General features: G+C 35.9%; 1 protein-coding gene across 1 annotated transcript; it reads left to right on the forward strand.

Annotated features, from left to right (window-relative positions):
* The first annotated feature begins 4,040 nt into the window (after positions 1-4,040).
* On the forward strand, positions 4,041-23,353 carry LOC131158394 (uncharacterized). Its single transcript, XM_058113237.1, has 10 exons — positions 4,041-4,205; positions 8,660-8,716; positions 8,899-8,966; positions 10,838-11,078; positions 11,158-11,258; positions 21,970-22,045; positions 22,161-22,220; positions 22,318-22,368; positions 22,503-22,581; positions 23,039-23,353. The coding sequence occupies exons 1-10, from the start codon at positions 4,125-4,127 to the stop codon at positions 23,128-23,130; spliced, it is 906 nt and encodes a 301-aa protein (XP_057969220.1). The 5' UTR covers positions 4,041-4,124; the 3' UTR covers positions 23,131-23,353.
* The last annotated feature ends 895 nt before the right edge of the window (positions 23,354-24,248 follow it).

A 24,248-nucleotide genomic window follows, 5' to 3' on the forward strand; every position in this document is an offset into this window, starting at 1 on the left:
CCTAGGGTCTGTCTATATACACATAAACCCAAATGTGAAAATAAATGTAAGAAGCAAAAATTAAAATTATGCGCAGCAGCATTCACAGAATAATATACATGTATAGGAATGTAAATTGCGAAAATGTAAAGTGCACACACGATATGTTATCGGGGTTCGGCCAACTGTGCCTATGTCCCTGCCTCTAGCTCGCAAGCCCGAGGATTCCACTAATGCTCACTTAACGGGTGGAGCGGCACTGATTACAATCAGGTCAATTAATGGGGCTGACCTCAACCTATAACTACACCTTACCAGTATGGTGCACCTAACTTTCCTAACCGGATCAAAGCCAATTCGGGACTATTTACTAGGGCTAGTCTCCCTCTTTAGGCCCACGCCTGGAATACAAAAGATATAAAGATTTATGTACAACCAAATGATTCTTACACAAGCAGATATATACTACAATACAACACAGTATAATCAATGCACACCAATAGTGTAAGAACTATAAGCTCAATGGTGTATATGTGCAATCAATACTCATAATAGTGATTATCTCAAATCAAGCATAAGAATGTATCTATAAGCTAATCTTTGAAACTATGTAAAGATAAATCTTAATCACAGTTTTAGGGTTTCAAAGATTTGTACCTAGAGAAATTTAGAATATCTCAAAAATTATTTTCTCAATATATAGGCACAAAGAGATATTCAAATATAAGCTTGTAAAAATATTTTTACACAACCAAAAATACAAGCCCAATGAGTCTTGCAATAATAATGCAAAGACTCACTTAGCTATAAGATTTTTCCCAACCAAAGATTTATTAAATAAAATCAAAGGAAAAAAAATCCTTTGCTTAACCCTCAATCAAAAATCAAATATGTAAGAGCAAGTGAGGGTTTCTAGCAATAATAATAAATGACTAAAACACTCTCAATGCATGCTAGATTTCTCAAAGGGATGGTAGTATATGAGTGTTTAGAATGTGTATGAAGAAATATGGCTTAGGAAATTTCGGAGGAAATTTTGGCTAATCAAATCCCTAATGTCTCACTACTTTTTGCAAATGAAGGTATATATATAGCTTTTAACAAAAATATAACCGTTAGGACACAAAGGGTATAATTAAATTTTGTTTAATGAATTTTAAAACCAATTTACCCTTAATTAACCCGAGTTACTGCTGTTAAAAATTAAGCAATTCAAGGGTTTCTGTCGCCTGGATTCTAGGTTCAGTCGCCTGAACACTCATAATAGGAAAAGACAATTTTGAAGTTCAGGTGCCCGGTAAGAACTTTGGGTGGCTGAGCTAAGGTGATTTTCATTTTGTTCGAGGTTTGATCGCTTGGTCTTGAGTTCGGTAGCTTGAGGGTGTTTTGAATGTAGAGTCCGGGTGCCTGAGTTGGTGGAAAAGGTGAGCGTACGAGTTCAGTTGACTGAGGACGGTGAAGTCCCTTTTGGTTTGGTCGCCTGAAGTCAAGTCAACTATTTGACCTTTCAACGGTTCGGTCGACCGAGGTATTTTGAACACCAATGTTAGGTCGCCCGAAACCTTACTATATTAGCCCTTTAGGTCCTGTTTCAATTCAACAAATTCCCTTGATAGCATATGTGATGTTGGGGACTATCCTAAGTGTAAGTGCAAGGACCTAGGGTCTTTTCTAAGGTTTTAGGTATTTTAACTTAGCCTAAAAAACTTGGCGTTGGTCGACCAAACGTTGACCGAAGTCTTGTCTAAGGTCTCTCGATTTCCAAGTGATGTGTAGGGACCTAAGGTCGTTCTAAGGCCTTTGAGCTTATAGTTCTTACATGCATGATATGCAGATTATTACAGATCTTTCCTATATTACTAATATAGACCCGAATTAAACATACTATAGATTACAATAAAATGAATCTTCTGAGTCTTCTTTTGCTTCAAGTTAACATGTGTCATCAAATGATCTTACTAATATGAACCTGCACACAAACTTGGTAGACATTAAATACTTGAGTATTTGTTATAATCAAAACCGCATATGACCTATAAGGTCAACAGGTAGTTTTGCCTCTTGGAGTCCGAACCAGGGTTAGGCAGGCCATTCGTACTACAGACGAGTATATGAATTGTTTATTTTGATATAACCGGGTAGGCCAACCGCGGATTAGATCCAACCTTCGGGCCGCACAACCTCGACCATGGGGGGAAGCATGGCGTGGAGAATATCCTCAGGGTAGCCATGAGTTACAAACGCGCATGTATTAGTTTTTGAGGACACTCATGTGCCAGATGATGAATTGGAAAAGAAGAAGAAGAAGAAAGAGTGTGAGTTTAATAACATAAATAAATAAGGCGAAGTAAAACTTTCCGCCTGAGGGCTTACTGAGTAAGGTGAGTGCCCTGATAAGTATCAGTTATAGCCATACCCGAGTTAATCGAGAAAGGTTACAAACGATATCAGAGCAGAGGGGAGCTACATGTATGAGCGTGTAACCTCCCCAATCCTCAGGAACCTTTGCTGATAAACATGGGTTGCTTGTGAATGAATTTGAAAATGGAATTAAAGATTATAAAAACTTGTGTTTTATATCTATATGAGTATGAACACATATCGGTATATTTTCTTAGAGTATATAAGCACTTCAAATGAGTATTTTATGATATAACTAAACTCGTATTGCCACACACTGTAAATAATTTATTCAGTCTTATTGAGAGTTGTCTCACCCAAATATCTAATATTTCGTAAAATAGTGACAAACCACGAGATAGAGCTCCAAGATAGAGGGGAACCGACACCATGATAGACAGGGTGAGTGTTAAGTTAGGGATGTATGATTCTCCTAGAGTTTTTTTTGGTTGATTTTCGGGAATGTGTTAAATATGTATATATGGATGTATAGTACTATGAGTATTTGTATTCTGGATTGTTTGTAATTATTGACTTCCTCTGTTAGGATTGTTTATATAAGTTTGACCGATTACTCGGTACCCGTTTCAGGTCGGGTTATGTTGATGCGGTATCAGAGATTTTGAAGTGGCCAATGTTTGAATATTATTGATTTAATATATATAAAAAAAATGGTATGAAAAATCGAGACATCACAAATTCATATGGTTTGATTTATAAACTTATTTGGTTAAGTTCGGTTGTGATTATGGGAACCAAAAAAATTTCGGTTCGCTTTTTTATTTTGATATTGAAAGTTTGATCTATATCAAAAACCAAAATTTACTTATTCCTTCTTAATAGCCTAACCTACCCCCAACCCCCTCCTCTCTAATTCACCAACTTCTAGGTTGAGTTGAACATTGCCACCGTCCTAGTTGTCGTAAAGAGACATCCTTAATGACCACTCGAGCTTCTCCACAATGAAGGTGAGGAGGAAGCATAAGGTGTCGAGGCGAGCAACTTCCAAAGGGATGAAAATGCCATGAATGGATGGATGGTTAGAGATAAAGTGAGGAGGGTGGGTAATGAGCTTATTGGTTACTGGGTTCTTTCACACTATTAGAGTTTTTGGATGTGTGTGTGGATGTGGGTGTGTATACACGTGTGTGCGCGTGTGCGAGAGAGAGAGAGAGAGAGAATTGGCTACTAGTTTAAGTGTTGGAGAGAGAGAGAGGGAGATAGGGGAAGAGGGAGGGAGGGAGGGAGGGAGAGTCACATGGAAAGGTGTAGAGAGAGAATAAAATGATTAGATTACAACTTAACTACATCAAAATGAGTTACAAATGGGATATTTCGATCAATTCAATTTCAATCTTGAAAATCAAAAATGAAATTAGTTGGTTCGGTTCAGTTTTAGTTAGAATATCGATTCGATTCAATTTACTTCCATACAAAACTGAAAAATTCAATTCTTCATTTTTCCCACTCGAGCTGATCGAACCGACCGATTGCACAATCATATTATGAAGTGTTTTATAAAATAGAACTATGAGGCAATAGGCTTCTTCAATACACAATTTTACAGCTATCTCCAATTAGGAAAGTTCATCTATCTAGCGCAAAAAAAAAAAAAAAAAAAAAAAAAAAAAGAAAAAAATAAAAAAAAGAAAAAAAAAGATGACGGATCTTCATCTTCAACCGTTCCCCCGTATGACTGCAAAAACGACCGAGTGGGTGGCCTCTGACGAGATAGGAAACACAGTATGCCGTTGGAGCCTCCGCCTTTCCAGGAAGCCGAGAGATGCGACGTCTGCAAATGCAGCTTCAACGCCTTCCGGCGACGGGTACATACAATTTATCCTATATCCTTCTCAACAGTTGTTTCTACGATGATAAAATTTGCTGATCCACTATTTTCCTTATTTTTTTTTTCCCGTGATCGAGATAACTAATGCCTGATCTGCAAATGCTGCTTCGCGGGCGGAGGTCCTATGGCCAATAGCAATACAATGAAAATTGCTGTAACATAAGATATTCAGCGAAGCCACTCGTTTTCTTTTCCCTTCCTTGGCTCAAATGGCTTAAATAGGTCTCAGGGGAGAAGAAAAGGCTGCCGTATTTTCCATCCAAAAAATTCCCTAATTTATGGAAGTAACGTAGCCAAAGAGCGTCGATATTTTTTTACTACAATAATCGAACGTTGTTGTAGTGGTATGATAGTTGACAAATAGGACTCTACACTTGCAAAGACATGAATTAAAAGCATAGAGCTTTTGAGCTGGAAACTTGGAATTGATGAGGTCTCAGTGATATACTGGCAATTGGTTCAATTTATAGGTGATACTGTAGGAATGCTGTACGTTTTGTGTGCAGGTCTAGGTGAAATATCAACCACAGTCAGTTTAAAGTGGTGTATATGGGTTCTGGTTCCTTTTTCAAGTTATTGTGCAGACGTTGTGGTCATTGTAAAAAAAATTTCAGTATTGTAAAAATTCCTCAAGCATAAACATGGATTGAGAGGGTCAAAGACAGAATGATCATAGAATTCTTGTTTGACCATATCAAATATGTATTAGTTTGGTTATTTTAAGACTGCAGATTAATAATTTGGTTCTAGTAGTTTATGAAGCTATGTGAATTTTCAGAACAATGAAACAATGTGTGATATCAGAAACTCTCAATCCCTTCTAAGTTAAAATTAGTTTATTTGAATTGTTCAGTGTATTGTGGAACTTCCATGGCTTTGTAAATAATAGGACTCAGTTTCTGCATTATGTAATTTAGAAATCTTGTAAGGTTAATATAATAGCACAATTGCATGGAAAGTCTCAAAGTAGGTGCATTGCTCAGTTCAATAGCATGTCAATCTCCCATGTTGTCTTTTGAGCTGTCACTTAAAGCAAAAGTGCCAAAATAATTAACCAAAGAACCTCACAAATTTTTAAAGCTATAGACAATCCATTACTCTAACTTCAAGAGTTTAAACTTTAAGGAAAACAACCACCTCATCGTCCATTTTCTAGCATAACTTAGAAATTCTAAACTCAGTGATACATTGCAGAAAAATATAATCCTTTGAGCCTTTCACACAGCAAAACATTTTGATTCAATAATGAAGAATATAGAAGGATTATCACAAGTGACAATTTGGCTCTTGTGAATCGGTTTTCACCTTTTTTCTGTTTTTTTTTTTTTGGCATGCAATGTTTCAAATGTTTGAGCATAGTTATCAAATCAAGATTTGTGATTCAAATTATGAATCAAAATTCCGATTTAGGGAATAAAGAATCGAATCGTAAAATTTAATACAAATTTCCAAAATCAATTCTAAATATATTGATATATGAACAAGAAAAATACATTTAAATTATTACAAAAAAAGAAAAAAAATCATGTTTCATATGTGTGCTTTCCCTAAACAAATGTAAAGTTAGGGAATGAGTCAAGAAGTATTATAAAAAAACTTTATGCTGTCTAAGGGAAGGAATCAAGAAAAAAAATAAAAATCTAACTTTTAGTATTTATCAACAATTATGAAAAATAATATGTCATGCATATTCTTTCTTGAGTTAAAAATAAAAAAATAATTAACTTAAAAAATGATATAATTGAACAAACTATTAGGGCAAAAAAAGACTTTTGAATTTCAAGTACCACCTCAGCTGATAAGTGTTCTGCTCCTCCATCTCAATGGCAGAGCACTATACTCTTCCAAGAGTGAAGGATGGTTTTGTGAAGGCAACACAACACCTAAGTTCAATCTCATCCCTTTTTAGCACAAAACTGACATAGACATGGAATAAAAGGTAACCCTATAAAAATAAAAACAATAAAAAGAGAAATGCTGTTTTTGGGGTTTTAAATCAGACTGGTCTACTGAATATATGATAAGTCTAGAATAGTGTGAATCGATGGATTTCGATTGATTTGTTAGGTTCATGAGGTGGATTGACAAATTCAGCGATGATTTGGTTGTTTTTGGATTCGTTAGTAAGGGATTGTTTGGAACCACTGATAGAAGAGTACTTTTTTGGAAAAATCCTTAACTGCAAAGGTACTTAATCTGGGTTAACTTTATGGTTCCTACATAATTAATGATCTAACCTCCTAGTTAAGAAAGAATTCTATTTGACTTTTACTTTATCCACTCTTGAAGGTTAAGTGTTCTTCTCTCTTCTTAAAACATGTTTCATTGTAATAAGATCATATTAGGTTTTTTTTTAAGCCTATTTGAGGAGCATAAGCACTAATGACATTTATTATCTCTTGACTTAAGACTATCATGGTTTTTATGATTTTGTCTATAGTGATTCCTACCCCATTTTTTTTTTCCTTGTGTACTAAAGTTTAAATCTTGATTTTTCAATTTCTCTAGCTTTCTTCCCTACTCAGTTTCTTGAATTTTTTTTCTATACACTGTGTTAATGATCTCCATGCTTTTGCCCCCTTAAGTGTTTCTATATTCCAAGTGGCTAATCTAACCCTAGTCTCATATAGCTGCCCTTTCCTTCCTTCGTCCAAAGCCTGCAAAAGAAGTGACTACCAAATCTTCCACTGAATAAGGGCAGACCCAACTCTCTTCCATAACATCAAACAATTTGTTCCAAATCCTCCTTGCAAAATCTCAATGCAAAAAGAAGTGAGAGGCTGTTTCGGAATTCCTATAACAGAGCAGGCCAACATCTGGAGAGAGAGCCTTCAAAGATCTCCTAATCTGCAGCAAGTTATTGGTATTAATTTTGTTAAGCACAACCAACCAAGTAAACACTTTAATTTTGGGGAACTTTAACCTTCCAAATAGTAAAAATCCATATCATACATATTTGACAAGTTTTATGCTGGCTTTTAGCTACCTTATGCAACTCCCCCTCCTTTACTGGCCTTGGGACCAGCTGTGTGTTAAAAGATTTAGGACATTGAGTGTATGAAGAGCGGAGTTAATGACAATCAACACATATTTGAAGTAAATTTACATTAATGCCTACCTTAAAGATACCACATAATAGCATCCAACTCCAAATACATTAGCAAGTCTCAAGGGCATCAGTACATCTACAAGTCTCAAGGGCATCAATAGAAGTCCATGGGCCAGTTAATAACAAATGTACTTTTTATGTATGTATAGGGCATGGAGTATGTTCCTAATGCCTAGTTCTCATCCTTCAGGATGGAATTTCCGTTGTCCCTACTGAGCTTGGGGAAGAAAAATCTTGTCATCTTTAGTTCATTTGGGGGTGGATTCCCATGGTAGTTGGGAAACAGGAGGCAAATTATCTCTAGCTAGTATAAGAAATTATTTCTAAGTATTTTTTCCTTTTATTAATCTCCTCCCTGGGGCTTGCTCATTCCTTCATAAGCTCTCTATGTTATTAGGTATTATACTTATGAAAAATGAAAATTCTGGATTGTTGACTTTGAACTTTTTGGGGCAAGTGCAATTTTATTTTTTGGACTGTGGGTTTCAAAATGCATAATATATGATGTTTTATCTTCTGGTAATTTTGCTCCTACTATATCTGGATTTGGTGCTTTGTGGAATATAATTTCTTGGCAAATTGAATAAAATTCTTAGTATGTATTATGTGATTGAGGTTATCCAAAACTTACTAGGGAGTTTCTGGCATTTAACTTAGTTCAATGGCTGCCAGACTTGACATACTGTCTGGGCCTTCGTAACTGTTCCACCTTAGGTGCTGTTGAAATCAAAGATTCCCCTTGCATCTTCCCACCAAAAGAAAAGGCTCATACATTTCTTGCTATAGTACTGCTTGAAATGGTTTTAGTTTGGGGTGTCTGGGAATGTGCTGGTTTGTTTTATCTCCATCTTCATTTCGAAAGAAGGCAAGACTGGTGACACTAGTATTCTGATAGTGAAAAGAATTATTAATTTTTTTTTCACATTTTTATAATAAAACTTGTGTTACTGAACTGTTAAAATGTTTTTCACATTTTGAATGAAAACATGTTTTGCCCAACTTGTTTTAAGTGAGCAAACTTCAAAAAATTCACAAGAAATGAAAACTGCACAAACCGACATGGCCTCATATGCGTCCCAGAAGTTTCCATCAACAAATTTCTAGTAGAATGCTTTTGAATTTTTTTTTTTTTTTTTTTTGGGGGGTGGGAGGGTGGGGGAGGAGGGAGCATAAAAATTTGCAGGTGCCCCTCGCAGCTGTTTCTGGCATTTATACATACATTGAATTTGTTTTGTCTTCCTGCAATGTTGCAGATTTTGTTATGAATTATGAAAATCTGTCCACAGTTGGTCTGACTGATTCCCCCCCCCCCCTCTTTGTAGCATCATTGCCGATGTTGTGGAAGGACTTTGTGCCATGAACACTCATCAAATCAAATGGTATGATCTATAATTTTCCATTTGATATTGTCGGTTTTGATGTTTGTTGGGATAAAGGCTTAATTGAGTTAACATGTAATTCGTTTGGTCTTGAAAGGAAATTATTTTGTCATGTGTTAACAATTGGATGAAAATTAATTATGTTTTGATTGTTTTTTTCTTTCTTTTTGTATTTTTTTCAGGCTTTACCGCAGTTTGGTGTTCACTCATGTGTCAGAGTTTGTTCTGATTGTTATAATAACTCCTCTTGGTAAATTGCATTCTTTAACTTGGTTGAATCCATTTTTAGACTCATCTGCCTTTTTATCACGTAAAATACCAGTGAAAATTATGAAATATTTATATTGTTGCGGAAGATGACTAATTGAAGATGTTACTGTTTATATGTTAATTTTTTTGGTAGGTGTGAAGGAAAGCTATGTTTGCATATTTGTCCTTTTTAAATTGTGATTAAAATTGAGAGAGAAACTTGCAAACTTGGTCAAAATTCCTTGCAGGCTAATATGGCAGGATGGAATGACTAATAACTTGCATTTTTAATATTGTTCTCGTGTATGGTGAAAATGTCCATTTTTGAGCTCACAAAAGGACAGCAGAGGTATTTGTATTCTCTGTCTTCTTTGAGGAGAAAGCGGGAGAAGTGGATGTTGAAGAATCTTCCTTACTTTCATTTGAATATGGGTTATTGTTTTAGTGAATTGTCAATGGACAAGTTTTGGAAACAATATGGGTATATTTTAAATTTCTCTGATTGGTTGGTGACATTAATCAAGTGTCAGCAACTCTACTCAATGGTTAGGAAGGTTTTCTTATTTTCATGGACTAAAGATCTGCATGTTATTGACCAAAGTGGGAATGGTATTTGACCTACTTCTACGTTGCCTACAGTGGAGATTAATGGTAGGATATCGTCGATTAAAAAATTGTGGATCAGACGGGATTGTGGTTGTCGGATCCTGCATGTCAGGTTATTTGGTTGGCTGGTAAGAGCGAGGCAAATAAAGTTTTACCGGATCTTCAAAATTTGAATGTTAAATTAATTATGTTGAAAGAGGGTCAAAAAGGGGCTAGAAGTGTTGTTTCTTTGTTATGTTTTTTCCCTTCTCTCTCTCTCTCTCTCTCTCTCTCTCTTTCTTTTTTTTGTTTTTTGTTTTTTTGTGGTTTTCTTTAATTACTTCTTCGATCTTTTCTTGTGAGGACTTCTGGTTCTTCATTGTCTTGTAATTCTTTCTTTTCTCTTTAAATACAGTCCCTTCGTTATAAAAAAAGGTCTGAGTATTCCATAACTAATTGTTGTAAAATATAATGGTGGAACTGTAATTTTTACAATGTTTTGGAGGAAAGCTCTATGTACACCCCCCCCCCCCCCAACTTCCTATTTTAGACAATAGTTTCGCTTTCAAGAGGCATGCTTGTAGCCAAAATGGAACTTTCAGCCTGTAATTTTATCTCTTAACATTAGTTAAAATAAAAAATAATTCATTGGAAATTTGATGTAATAATTGATGATATTGTATTAGTGTATTGTTATATATAGTAACAACATTGAAGAACTTAAGCACTTATTCTATTTGTGGATTTTGGTGGTTTCTAAAATTTGAACCATGAGATCCGTTTTTCAAAAATCACGCTACTAGTGAGCATGAATTGCATACAAATTATTTTCTGAAACATATATTGCAATAATATTGAGTTGATGAATAGCAGCAAGCGCTAAGCAACTCTCAAAATCGATGAAAATCAATGAACTCTTCTTCTTCTACTACTACTACTACTATTTCTTTTTTGTTTGTTGAGATTGCTAACTCCTCCCCTTTGCTTGGTGTTTTTAATTCTCAGGTTAAAGCTAATCTTATTGTGTATTTCTTAATTGAAAGTAGATATCTGTGTGGAATACATGAGTGCATTGTTGATTTGTTTCCATCTATATTTTGGGGTGTTGCGCCACCTCATGAAATAAATAAAAAAAGATAACTGTCAAATCCTTTTTATTTGTTTAGGCATTTGCTTTGATGTACTGTAGGACTTATGGACTTGTCCTTTGTTTTGATTTCATCAATGAGATCATCATCAGTGTCATAACAGTGTAATTAATTATTATGATTTTTGGATTCGGTGAAGGTCTGGGAAGAATGATCAACCAGTTTCTACAGATGCAGCCGATAGGAATGATGACTTGCAGACTTCTTCGGCGACAGTTGATGTTGTGACTGGTAGAGTTTCAAAATTGGACATTGGTGCAGATCCAGAATTGAAAACTGTATCAACTGCAGGGCATCACCCTGTTGCAGAGTGCACATGCGGGATGCCTTTGTGCATTTGTGAAGCACCGAAGTCCTCTAGGGATACTGCTCCCTCACAGGTAGTAATTATTCTTTACATTTAGACATGTGTACTATGCCTTCATTGCACCTTCTAGATTTAATCTATTTTTGTGGCAGAGAATCACTGTGTCAACCTTTACAGCTCAGTTGAACCCAAAACCAAAGAGAAAGGTCACTAGTCCAAAAAAACGAGGGTCCTCTTCGAACAGCAAGCTTTGGTATGTTATGTTCCAAAGTTTCTATTTGTGATCTCTGTTCTCATCCTAACAAACAGATGACTACGAACTTAAATTCTAAGTGATTTTTCTGCTAGAGTTCCTAGTATTTTCTATGTACTTTGTTTGATGCTTGAAATTTGTTCACACCCATTTTGTGATCTGGCATGACTTACTCAAAATGCAAGTCATTCTACATAGTATGTATGAATGATGTAATTCTACATAGTATGTTTGCAAACAAAATTCACAAACTCCATGCTTAACAGCTATATTCAAGGAAAACAAGCAAGTCTCCTAAAAGTCATTAATAGTAGTGTAATCAATTGAGAAAACTATGAATTCCATGTAGTAGAGTTCATAAATGCATATAACTCAAAGAGCGCAGGTATGAGATTTGGGTTGCAACTTATTTTGGGCTAAGAGGTTAAATTATATTGAGCTCAATCTAGTGGCCCAAAATTTATCTAGAAGGATCGAGATGGCCCCTCCTTCAGGTGCAACTGCCAAAGATAGGATCCAGAAGGAAGATTTGGGAAGCTTTGTTGAATTTGGAAGACACAATTCTTTGGAATAGTCACCATTCCTGTGAATTTCTTAGACATGCTGGTCCCTAAGATTTTTGTGAAATTGCAGCAGGCTTTAACTAGGAATTCTGAGCATGCAATAGCATAACTTAATAGTGAGTTTGCAGATGAGGGTGGCTTGCTTTTGGATGAGACTCAGTATGACTATGACTGATTATCTGATTTATTGGGGATTTATTTTACGTGCCCCCATCTCTGGTTGAAGGTTTACATGTGACTTTTATAATTAAGGAGGATGGAATGGGTAAGGAGCAGCAGTACAAGGGTGGGATTTTGCCCACTCTAGTAGATGAGGTTGATTGTAATGACTTGGGTTACATTTGGTTTGCAAAAAGCCTATTCCCAGGAATAGGATGGAATATGATGAAAAATGTAATGAAAATTGTATCAGGATGCAATAATTTCGGAAAAGGTCACTCATGCAAAAAATTGTGTTTTTCCGTCCAACATGGAGTAGGAAAGGAATAGACATTCCTATGATGAAATTTGGAAACATTTATTCCTTATCCATTCTTTGTTCTGGATTCATAAAGTATATCTTGTCGATTCCCGCTTGTTAATACATAGTCCAATAACTATGTCTTCGGTTGGTATGGAAATGGGATCACCAACAGCTGGAGACAAGAGATCCATGTGAGAACATATGTAAAACGGACCTTCGCTTGAGCCGCTGAAGATAAAGATGCATGAACAACCATTTGATCTCCGTCAAAGTTTGCATTGAATTCCTTACAAACTAATGGATGTAAACAAATAACACATTTTTGCATTTTTATACGCTTTATGATAATTAAACATTTTTTGGATACTATCAAATTCTTCTATTATAACCACCCTATTCCGAGGAATATACAATCCACAAACCAAACATTAACTTTTGAAGTATTAAGAATAATGGAAGCCCTAAGTGCAACGATTGGTCTCTTCGTCTGTTTATCATATATGTCAAGCACATGCCAATGACCATGATACCCTTACACTTACTAACATAACACCAACACATAGTAATAATACTAAATGGTCAAAATGACCATTAGCACTCCCTTTAAGTTGGATCATATATATCACATGCTCCTAGCTTGTTATAAATGAATTTAATATGAGCATCCCCCCAAAGATTTAGTAAACAAGTCAATAAGCTGCAAATCAAACTTCACATAAGTGGTTGTAAAGAGCTTCTGCACTTCTCTCAACAAAGTGGCAATCAACTTCAATGTGTTTTGTCTGCTCATAGAAGATTGGGTTGGAGGCAATATGAATAGCATCTTGATTATCGCACATCAACTCTATAGATAGAGAATGTGGAAAAGCCAGTTCTTCCAACATGTTCTTCATATGTAGTGTGACCCATGGCCTTATATTCTAACTCAGCAGCTGATTGGCTACCATAATTTTGTTTCTTACTCTTCCACAAAACGAATTTGCCACCAACAAAGATACTGTACCTAGTTGTGGATCTTCTTTTAGAAGGTGATTCAACTCAATTTGCATGCGTACCCTTGAATACAAGTTTGACAAGGTCTTAAATTTCAAGTTTGTCTAAAATTTCGAAGCTACAAAAGTACGGAATTTCGATTTCAATATCAATTTTGATTTGAAAAAATGATGGAAATTAGTAGTAAAGCATGGAATTCTTTTATGGAACTTTAGATATGATCAATAGGCATAATAATGTAAGTTTTAGAGCCAATATATTATAAATTAATACACTATGTTGTGTTTGAGTTGCAATGATATTGTAACATAATATGTGTATTAAACACATTTGGTTATTATAAATGAAATTCATAAATCAATTAAATATTATTTATTATTCAAATAAAGATACTGAGACATGAATGGTGAAATAAAATGTTGTTGTAAGTTTAATTTTCATATAATTTCAAAAGCCCTTGTAATAAATTGTAATATGTTGTTTCAATAAAAGAAAATAAGATAATTAGGAGAGATATTTCACTTTGCGTCTAAATGTCACATTTGAATTCTGAAGGAATTTTTGCCCTATAGTTAAAATTTTGTCAAGTTTCGCCAAAATTTCGAGATTCCAATAAATTTAGGATGATTCCTTGAAATTTCAATGGAAATTAGGTATGACGGAAATCAATTGCCATTTCCATTTTGAGGGTGATGGAAAGCAGAAACTTTGTTGAAAATTTCAAAAATTTTGTGTAAATTTAAGAACATAAGTGTGACCTTGATCTTGATATGAGAGACCTCTCCTAGGTGCACCTTTAAGATATTTCAAGATGCAAACTACTGCATCCTAGTGACTTGTTCATAGAGAATCCAAAAATTGACTCAACACTTGTTGCAAAAGATATATACGATCAAGTGATTTTGAAATAATTAAGAGTCTTTGGTGCTAACTTGCTTGGTTAGACAACAAATCACCCATCTAGCGCTAACATGCTGTTAAGATCCATGAGTGTATCAATAGGTTTGGATCTCAATAGTCCACCCTCATCCAAAAGATCAAGAACATACTTCCTATGTGACAAAGTGGTTTCTATACGAAATATAGATACTTCGATACCCAGAAAGTCCTTCAATACCTTCATCATCATCACTCGTCATCACAATATCATCCACATAATTAGCAAAATCTTATCAAATGGAGTATGAGTATAAAAAATTGAGTGATCTACCGCACACTATCAAAGGCCTAACTCAAATACCACAACACTAAATTGAGCAAACATTGTCTGGAAGACTATCTTAAACCATATAATGATTTCTTGATTTGACACACTAATCGTAACTCCCCCTTAGCAACAAACCTAGGTGGTTGTTCCATATAAACCTCCTCCTTAGCTTCACCATATAGGAATGCGTTCTTGACGTCTATCTGATGTAGAGGCCGATGACAACATTGACAGTTGATGGCTACGGAGATGAACAAGCGTACCGAGGCAAGTTTGACCGAGGAGGATGTGTCTGAATAATTTAAATCGATGTGTTTGAATAATTTAAATCATACACCTGAGTATATCCTTTAACAACAAGATGTGCCTTCAGATGAGTCACAGAACGATCAGGGTTGACATGATAGTATATACCTAGCAACAACCAACCGCAAATTTCTAAGGGGGGAGTTTGGTTTTAAAAATTTTAATTCTTGTGATTTTGAGAATTAGGATTTCATTTTTGGTTCTATGGAAACTCAAGATGGAAAGGGAGTTTGTTCGAATAATTCATAGAATGGTAAACATTGTATATCAAGCCTTAACATTTCCTTGCACATGTAGCCCAACAATACATGGAGAGAAAACAGACGACAAAGAACATTCATTAGAGGGAATGCAATATTTTTTTTAACACCATGTAAAAATGCAGGCAACAGCTAACAAGACTAGAATGAGGACCTCCTGGTAATTTTTGGGGTCTAGGGGTATGTTTGGAAGAGGAGTTTGATAGGGAAGTTCTGCTAAGGAATCCCCTCGATATTGTCTTAATATAGGAGACTAAGCTTGAGTTAGTTGAAAGGGAGGTGGGATTTGAGAAGGGTGGTGTAAGGATTGGGTTTTTGTACCCTCTTGGGGATAGGCAGGCAGCATTCAAGTGTTGTGGGACACTTGGTCTATTACCAGAATGGCCAATTTAGTGGGTTTTTTTTTTTGGGGAAATAAGAGATACGGGTTAATGGTGGATTTCCTCTATGTAAGGTCCTTCTAGGCCTTAGGAGCTCTTTTTTGGGATGAGCTTTATTTTGTTTTAGGTTTTTGCTTGCCTAGGTGGATTGTAGTGGTGATTTTTTAATTTAGTTAGGTTCCCTGGGGAAAAGAAGGGGAGTGGCAGGGTTAATGCATCTATGCGGAAGTTTGATTTGGTTATTAGGGAGTGTGGGTTAAGGGATCTTCCCTTGGACAATGCCAATTTTACGTGGTTAGTGGGTGGGGCTAGGGAGGTAGTTAGTAAAATTGATAGGTTGTTGTTTTCAAAAAAGTGGAAGGAGGAGTTTTCTAATCTTTCTCAAATGACCAACTTCTGATTATTTTCCTTTCTTGTTGGAATCTAGGAAGGTGCCTTGGGGCCCCACCCCATTTAGGTTCAAGAATATGTGGTTAGATCATGGGCTGCTTCCAGACCTTAGTTAGGGATTGATGGAGTGAGGATGTGGAAAGGGATTGGGAATAAAGAAATTGAAGTGGTTGAAAGATAAACTGAAAGTGTGGAATAGGGAGGTGTTTGGATATATTAGGTTTAAAAAGTCTATTATTCTAAGAGAATTGGAAGAGTTCAATAGAAAGGAAGAAGGCGTGACCCTTTCAAAGGAGGAAGAGGCTAAAATGGTTTCTTTGAAAAATGAATTGGAAGAGCTAATCTTTAAGGAAATGAGAAGTTGGAGGCAAAAGACGAAGTTTAAATGGGTTAGAGAGGGTGATTGTAATTCTAGATTTTTTTTTTAGGATAGCTAATGGAAAAATGAGAAAGAATTTAGTAAGGGAGATGGAGGTGGACAGTGAGGTTATTAACCCGGATTCTAGTATATTTGCCTCTGAGATCACTGATTTTTATTATAATTTGTATATTGAGGAGGATGAGAGTAGACCAATGGTGGAAGGATTAGAGCGGGATCCTTTGTCTGTTGATAGGATAGCTTGGTTAGAGGGACCTTTTGAGGAAGAGGAAGTTAGGGCCACAATTTTTGGGCTGGAGAGGGATAAAGCTCCTGGGCTAGATGGTTTTAATTTAGCTTTTTATCAAGATTGTTGGACAGTAGTGAAGAATGACCTAGTGAAGGTTTTTAATGATTTCTATTGGAATGGAGTTTTAACTAAGAGTATTAATTCTACTTTTAGCACTTTGTTGCCAAAGAAAAGTAGGTCCATCAAGATTTCTAATTATAGACCGATTAGCCTTGTTTCTAGTTTTTATAATATAATCACTAAAGTTATAGCTAATAGGTTAAGTGTGGTGTTTGTTAAGAATATTCTAAGGCCCATAGTGTGTTTGTGTGCTTGGGGGGGGGGGGGGGGAAGAGAAATTGTGAATGCAATCTTGATTGCGAATGAAGCCATTGAGGATATTAGGAGGAAGAAGAAGGGGCTTGTTTTTAAGTTGGATTTTTGAAAAAGCTTATGATAGAGTGAGCTGGAACTTTATGGGTAAGGTTTTTGTGAGGAAGGGGTTTGGAAAGAGATGGCGTAGATGGATGAAAGGTTGTATGTCTAATGTGAATTTTGTGGTGATAGTGAATGGTGAGCCTAAATCTTGGTTTAGGGCCATGAGGGGGACTAGATGAAGGGATCCACTTTCTCCGTTTTTGTTTGTGTTAGTGGTTAATATTTTGAGTAGAATGGTTGATAGAGGTTTAGTGAAAGGTCTAGGAATGGGCATGGAGGAGATCATGGTGTCACACCTTTAGTTTGTGGATCATACTTTCTTTTCCCGAGAGGATCATAAGCCTTCTTTCTTGAATATATTGGGGCTTCTCCAAACTTTTAAAAGGGTGTTGGGGCTTAATATTGATGTGAAAAAGAGTGGTACCGCGACTATTAACGTGCTTGCAAAGAGTGTTGGGGAATTAGCTTTGGAAGTTGGGTGTGCTGAATCAGGGTGGCCGTCATCCTATTTAGGGTTTCATTTGGGGCTAATCCTAGATGAGTTAGTTTTTGGGATCTGGTGGTGGAGAGTGTCAAAGCATTTAAATGGGTGGAATGGAGCCCCCTTTTTTTTTGGGTGGGAGATTACTCTAATTCAGGCTTGTCTTTCTAGTATTTCGTTGTATTTTCTTTCTATTTTCAAAATTCTGACGGGAGTCACTATTAAGATTGAGGGAATTGTAAGAGATTTTCTTTGGTCAGAGATGGGAGGTTTTAGGGACCTTTTGGTGAGATGGGAGGTGATTTGTAGGACAAAGACGGAGGGTGGTTTGGGTCTTGGAAATTTGGTGCCTTAGAATGCGACTCTTTTGGCTAAATGGCATTGGCGATTCCTGCTAGAGGTTACTTCCGTGTGGCATAAAGTTATCAGAAGCAATTTTGGACTTGATGGGAATGGGTGAGATACTAATTTGGGTTCTAGATGTTCCTTGAAAGCCTGTGGAAAGCTATTTCCCAGATTTACCCTCTCTTTATTCTCCATACTAAATTTGTTTTGGGTAAGGGCTGTAATATCCATTTTTGTAAAGACCTTTGGCTGGGGAATGTTGTTTTGTCCACCTCTTTTCCTCGCCTATTTCACTTGAGCTGAGGGCATCGTTAAGGTGATGTCTTCTCTCCTGATTGTACATTCTTTCTCAACCTAATGAATTTTTTTTTCTCTATAAAAAAAAGAAAAAAACCAGATCTGATACCATCTTAGAATACCATTTTACCTAAAAGCTTAAGCCATTAGGTAAAGTGGTATTCTAAGATGGTATTAAAGCTGGTTACTAGGGGGGTCTTGGGATTTGATACCATGTTGAATAATTCGGTAAAATGGAAGACCTTCACAGTGCACATCTAGCGACAACCAACCACAGACTTACTAGGAAGTAGAGGTTCCAACTCCCAAGTATCACTATCCTGTAGTGCATGCATCTCTTCAATCATTGCACTCCACCTAGATTGGGGTAGGGGTTCAAAAATAGATTTTGGGAGAGCAAAAGAAGACAAAGTACTAACAAAACAGTAATGAGGGTGACAAGAAATCATAGCAAACAAAATTAGAGATTGTTTGTTGGGTACAACTACATTTACCTTTTCAAACAGCAATGGGAGGATCAATATCTTGGGATATAGGATCATCAGATAAGGAAACTAAAGATGTAGAAATGGTAGCTAGAGGAGGCTCTCCTCCCTTGGTTCGCCATGTTTATACCTGCAAATTAGGATGATCCAAGTGACGAGAAGGATTAAAACTGGATGAAGATATAAGAGGATTAGGCACAGATATTAGGTTAGGATATGGAAGGCAAGGCAGAGGAAAAGACTCATTAAGGTCAACAAAATTCAAGGAATTATAGTAATATGGTGTAAACTCAAAAAAGGTGACATCAGTAAGACATAATCAATGTAAGTAGGGCTATAACATCAAGATCCCTTTTGAGTATAGGAATATTCTAGAAAAATATGTTTGATAGCACGAGGATCCATCTTATCTGTTCATGGAGTTAATTTTATGGACAAATGACACAACCAAATATACAAGGAAGGGAGAATAAAAGAGCCTCAAGGAAGATAATTGAATATGGGATTTTACCGAAGGATAGAGGATGGCATTTTATTAATGAGAGAGCAAGCAGTGAGCATGTCATCACTTCAAAAAACTTTGGTAAGACTGACTTTGATAATATGTCTGTTTTTCTGTTCTTCAACTCCATTTTGTTGTGGAGTGTGGGCACAAGATGACTAATGGATCATACTAAGAATCAGTCATATAGGCACTGAATTGGATACTGAAGTACTCCTTAGTATTATCACTACGAAGTATTGTGAATGGCATATCAAACTGAGTCTTTATTTGAGAATAGAAGGCATAAAAGATATTAAATAACTCTGAATGATCTTCATTAAATACAACCAAGTCATCCTAGAGTAGTCATCGACAAATGTAATAAACTATTGAAACCCCACCAATTTTGACTTGACACAACTAGGGCCTCAAACATCAGAATGGACAAAGCATAAAAGGACTATTTGCCTTCTGTTGACTTGGGATGCAAAGGGGACAAGATGATGTTTTCCCACTGACAAGACTCACACTCAAGACTAGACACAGAACTCAAGGTAGGAACTAGCTGTTTCAATTTGTCTGAGGACGATGGCTGAGGCGACAATGGATTTGAAGCGGTGTAGCAGCAACTCTGTAGGCAATGGGAGAAGAGAGTGCCTCACATCTTGTGCCAATTGTCTTCCTCGTCATTAGATCTTGAATAACTTGAATAACTGCTGAATCGGGAAAGAGGGTTACAGAACAATTTAGTGCCTTTGTAAATTGACAGGTTGAAAAGGGCCTTAAGGTGCCTCTCTTTTGCCTATACTTCTTATTTTTAAAAGTAAAAGCTGGGTTGCACGTGTTTGGTAAACAACTTTTCCAGTTTTTAAGAGCTATATTTTAGCTTTTTTGGCGAGCTTTTAAACTTTACATATTTGATGCTTTTAAAAGCTAAAGGCTAGCTTTTTCTCCAACAAACTATTCAATTCCATTGTTGTCCTTAATTCTTTTTCAAATATTACAAAACTACCAATGCATTAATTATATTTTCAAAAAATACATATCTATTTTAGTCATTTTAAATACTTTTGGGCATCTTATAACTTTTTTACCAAAAACTCAAAAGTCAACTTTTTCTTTCTAACTCCGTTTTCACAAAGGTGCCAAACATTTTTAGAACAATATGAAAAAGTTCCTTTTTATCTGCTCCTTTTTAAGAGGTCCTTTTAAAATGACACAAGGGGGGCCAAACTGAGGCTTAGGAATGTACAAAACAAAAGAAAGAGAGATGGAGGGAGTAGGATTTACTGTTTCTAACCCCTTAACTGTAGTTGTGGACCCATCAACAAGGGTAACTTGAGGTAGATTTTTAGTATACTGGAGGACAGAAGAAGTTGGTTACACCTGTATGGTGAGTGGCAGCAGAGTCGATAATCCAAGGACTAGTGGGAGAGATACTAGATGACATACAAACTGTAGGATTACCTTTCTCAGAAAAAGATGCAATGTGATGAGATGCTTGTTGGGATGCTTGATACTGTAGGAACCTTGATTACTCTTCCTTTGAGACAGTTATAGTACGATGTTCACTCAAACAAGTGCATGATGGTGGAACATACATTTGGGATTTGAGAACTCCACCCCTGAACACACAACCTCCATACAATAGCAAATAAAAAATACACAGCGAACAACATCCTCTTGCAATTCATCGACACCACCCAACACACAACATTCGATAACCAGAGCAAACCACAAGCTCACCTTGAACAAGATAAAAGCGAATCAAGAACGCAGCAATACCACTGATTTAGGCCTCAATGAACTCATTTAACATTAACCAACAGCTTCAGGCATTAGCAAACAATCATTCCCAGAATGCCGCAGATGAGAAAGTAAAAAGGTGATATCTTTGGACAAAAAAGATGACAAACAACTTGGTATTATGGTGTAGGGATGGATTCATGACTTTTGGGAGGAAATCGGAGCAAAATGGCTGCTCAAATGACTCTCATTTGCTGGCGCATGGGGATGGCACTGCTGGCTTTCAGCTGGCACGTGGAGGCTCTTCTGTCTCTGAAATTTTGCATGCTGGCAGATCGGCAGTTTTTGTGGCCTTCTATGTGGTTAGTTTTGCAAAATAGGAGGTATTTCTTGAGGTTTTGAAGAGGACAGCAGCATCCAGGATTTTTCCGGAAACTGCAGCTTTTTCCGACAACTCCTGAACCCGCTCTTGGACTTTGGTGATGCTTATTATGCTTCTATAGCAGCTGGTTTGTGTGGTATTATGGTGTTTAGGGTTTGATTTAGCGGCAACCATGCCAGTAGGGTTTAGGTCGATCTTGCTCTGAGATCATGTTAGAATACCACTTTACCTAAAAGCTTATGCTATTTGGTTGCGGGCCAACAATGCATATCAAGATTTAATAGATGCCTACCCCTTTCAATCATTTTTCAACGAATTGCCTGCTTATACAATAATCACCACCACCAAACCTAAATCATATCAGGTGGAGTCAGTTGTATTAATCATTTTCTGCAGTTTTGTATGATCAATTGTAATATCAGAATGTTGAACTTGGAGTGCTGTCAAATCCTTGTTTACTATCCTGATTCAAGTTATTCTAGATTTACCCCTGCCCCTTTCCCTCCTACAGCCTCCATCATGAACTGAAAATAACTATTTCTCACTGGAACCTTATTTGGTTTATGCTTAACAGCCCTACGCGTAACTTACCACATATATGCTCATTTCTTATTTTATTTTTGTGAGTTATATTACTCCATTCATGTTGCCATTCTAATTTCAGCTGCATCTTATGGAATATCTTATGGAATGAATGCTATTGAGAAACAAAAACCTTCTCTTCGGGGTATATGCTGGCGTGTGCTCGTGCGAGCTGACCTACACTCATAAGATATTTGTGCTCTCATCTCATATAGTGTTCAAAATTTCCCATTGGTAATTGATCTTATGCAAATGTTTGCAGCTCAGTATTCAACCTTGGTCAAGTGACTAATAGTAATTTGGATGGTTCTCAGATGGGATATGAAGTTAATGGGGAGGTATACTCTAGATAATCTGGTTAAAGCTCATTAGAGGATAGTTGATTTGAGTTTCAGGAGGCCTATCTTTGCAATAGATTATTTATGTATGCTAGTGTGGTTTTTGTATGTCCAGGGTGTAAGAGAAGCTATAAAGAACAATGATACTATTGCTGTTGAGACAATTCTGAAGAAGGTAAGAATCATTGTACTGTTTTGAGTGCTTCATTATTGTCATTTTCCATTTAGTACTGCATGATTGTTAAGTCACCGAACCCTTGTTATATTTATAGGGTGTGGATGCAAATTATCGTGACAAACAAGGATTGTCTTTGCTGCATCTGGTATTGTGCGTGTGTGTGTGTGTGTACTTTGCCATGCATGCACGAATGCACATGCGTTCACATGGCACTGCTCGTCTAGTGTTATATTGCTTCTGGTGTTGTGTGTTTCTATTAACTGGACTATATGGGTGTAGGCGGCACTTTTCAATCAAACTGATATAGCTTTTGTGCTCATGGATTATGGGGCTAGTGTGGACTGCAAGAATTCACAAGGTAATCAGCCCCCTGCCAAATAAACTCTCAAATTCATTTTATCTATTGAGTAGGACGCAGTTTGAAATTACAGGTTGGTCATGTCCTAACCCGACCACTTAAGAGTAAAATTCATGGGAGCAAGTTCTAGATTTGTTCATCCACAAGGCTTTTTTAGCTGATGGGCAAAAAAAATTTAAAGTCACTAATAAAAATACTTACAATTTTGAAAATTAAAAATTTGAAAGTTGGCTTTTAAATCTAAAAATATACCTTGGAACCTAAAAGCCAGTGCTTATCTTTCAGACTTGTAGCATGCTTCTAATTTGTTATAAATGTGAGCCGTATAGACTTCCAAGTAATTCCAAATTACAGTGGCATAGCTTGATTTTTGTAGCTATGTAAGGTAGCAGCAGTGGGTAGTCAGTAAAGACGGATTTCAATTGTGCAAGTTCTGATTGTTTCCCTCTTTGTTCAGGGGAAACGCCGCTGGATTGTGCTCCTGCAACTTTGCAATACAAGATGCGAGAGAAGATTGAGAAAATGAGCTCCACGGGCCATCCCACATGATTCCGCAGGTGCTTTATTGCTTTCTGTGCAAACCAATATATGTTATTGAAATCTTGGCTGGCTTCTTGCTGTCAGGGGAGGTTTGTGTTGTAACATACCTCTAAGCCACTGATCGAGAGAACTACGCAGTTCTCCATTTTCACATTTGGTAACAAATTTCCATAAAATGTCAATTAAGAACTTCCTTTAAATTATTAAAAGAGTGTACAAAATTAAATGCCAAGGGTATAAGTGCAGCATGGGGTAGCAATCCCCTTTCTTTATTATTGAATTGATTTATCTAAAATTTTAATGAGGTTAGGTAATACATCAAGATGGTTTTAATATCTTTCTAAGAAGAGTTATTGGGACTTTCAAGAGAGGATCCAGTGTAGACTAACTAGTTTTAATTATTGTTTGGAACTATTTATAGCAAAAGTTTATTTTTTGAAAAAAACAAAAAAAAATAATTTGAAGGAGTACTAATCTAAAAGTAATATGAGATTATTTATTATGGGTATTTTTTTAAAATATTTTTTTTTCAGAAAATACTTATTTTTCTTAAAAAGAATAGTTTGTAAAAGTATTTTATGAAATAAGTATTTATTTAAGTGTAAGCTAAACACTGACATAACTAGTTAATTTCAATATATTTTTGTAATAAATGTTTATTTTTTAAGACATTTCAAATGGGGCTCGTACTCATAGTTGATTTAACTATTTAAAATGCTCTACTTATTTTGCTTCATGCACAAATGTTTCTATTTATAGTCCTCCAAGTAGACTAAAAGCTTATTGTATATTTGAGGTTGTTGTTGTTTCCTATTTTTTATTTTTATTTCTCTACGGAGAAAATATAAATTAAAAAAATACGTTTGTTTCTGTTGTCAGTTTTTGTTTTTGTTGCTGATTTTCAGTTGTTTGTCAAAAAATTGAAAACTAGATTTTATGGTTTTCAATTGTTTTGACAATCTATTGCTAGAAATTTTAACATCTAAATTTTTTTTTGGATTAAATCATTCATTTTATATACTTTAAAATTAAAATTAAAATTAAATGATCATACAAATTTGAATATAATTTAAAAAAATACATAAATTTTACAAAATAATAATAAAATCAATTACAAAATACTTTTA

The sequence above is a fragment of the Malania oleifera genome, chromosome 6 (assembly GCF_029873635.1).
Source record: "Malania oleifera isolate guangnan ecotype guangnan chromosome 6, ASM2987363v1, whole genome shotgun sequence".
Lineage (NCBI taxonomy): Eukaryota > Viridiplantae > Streptophyta > Magnoliopsida > Santalales > Ximeniaceae > Malania > Malania oleifera.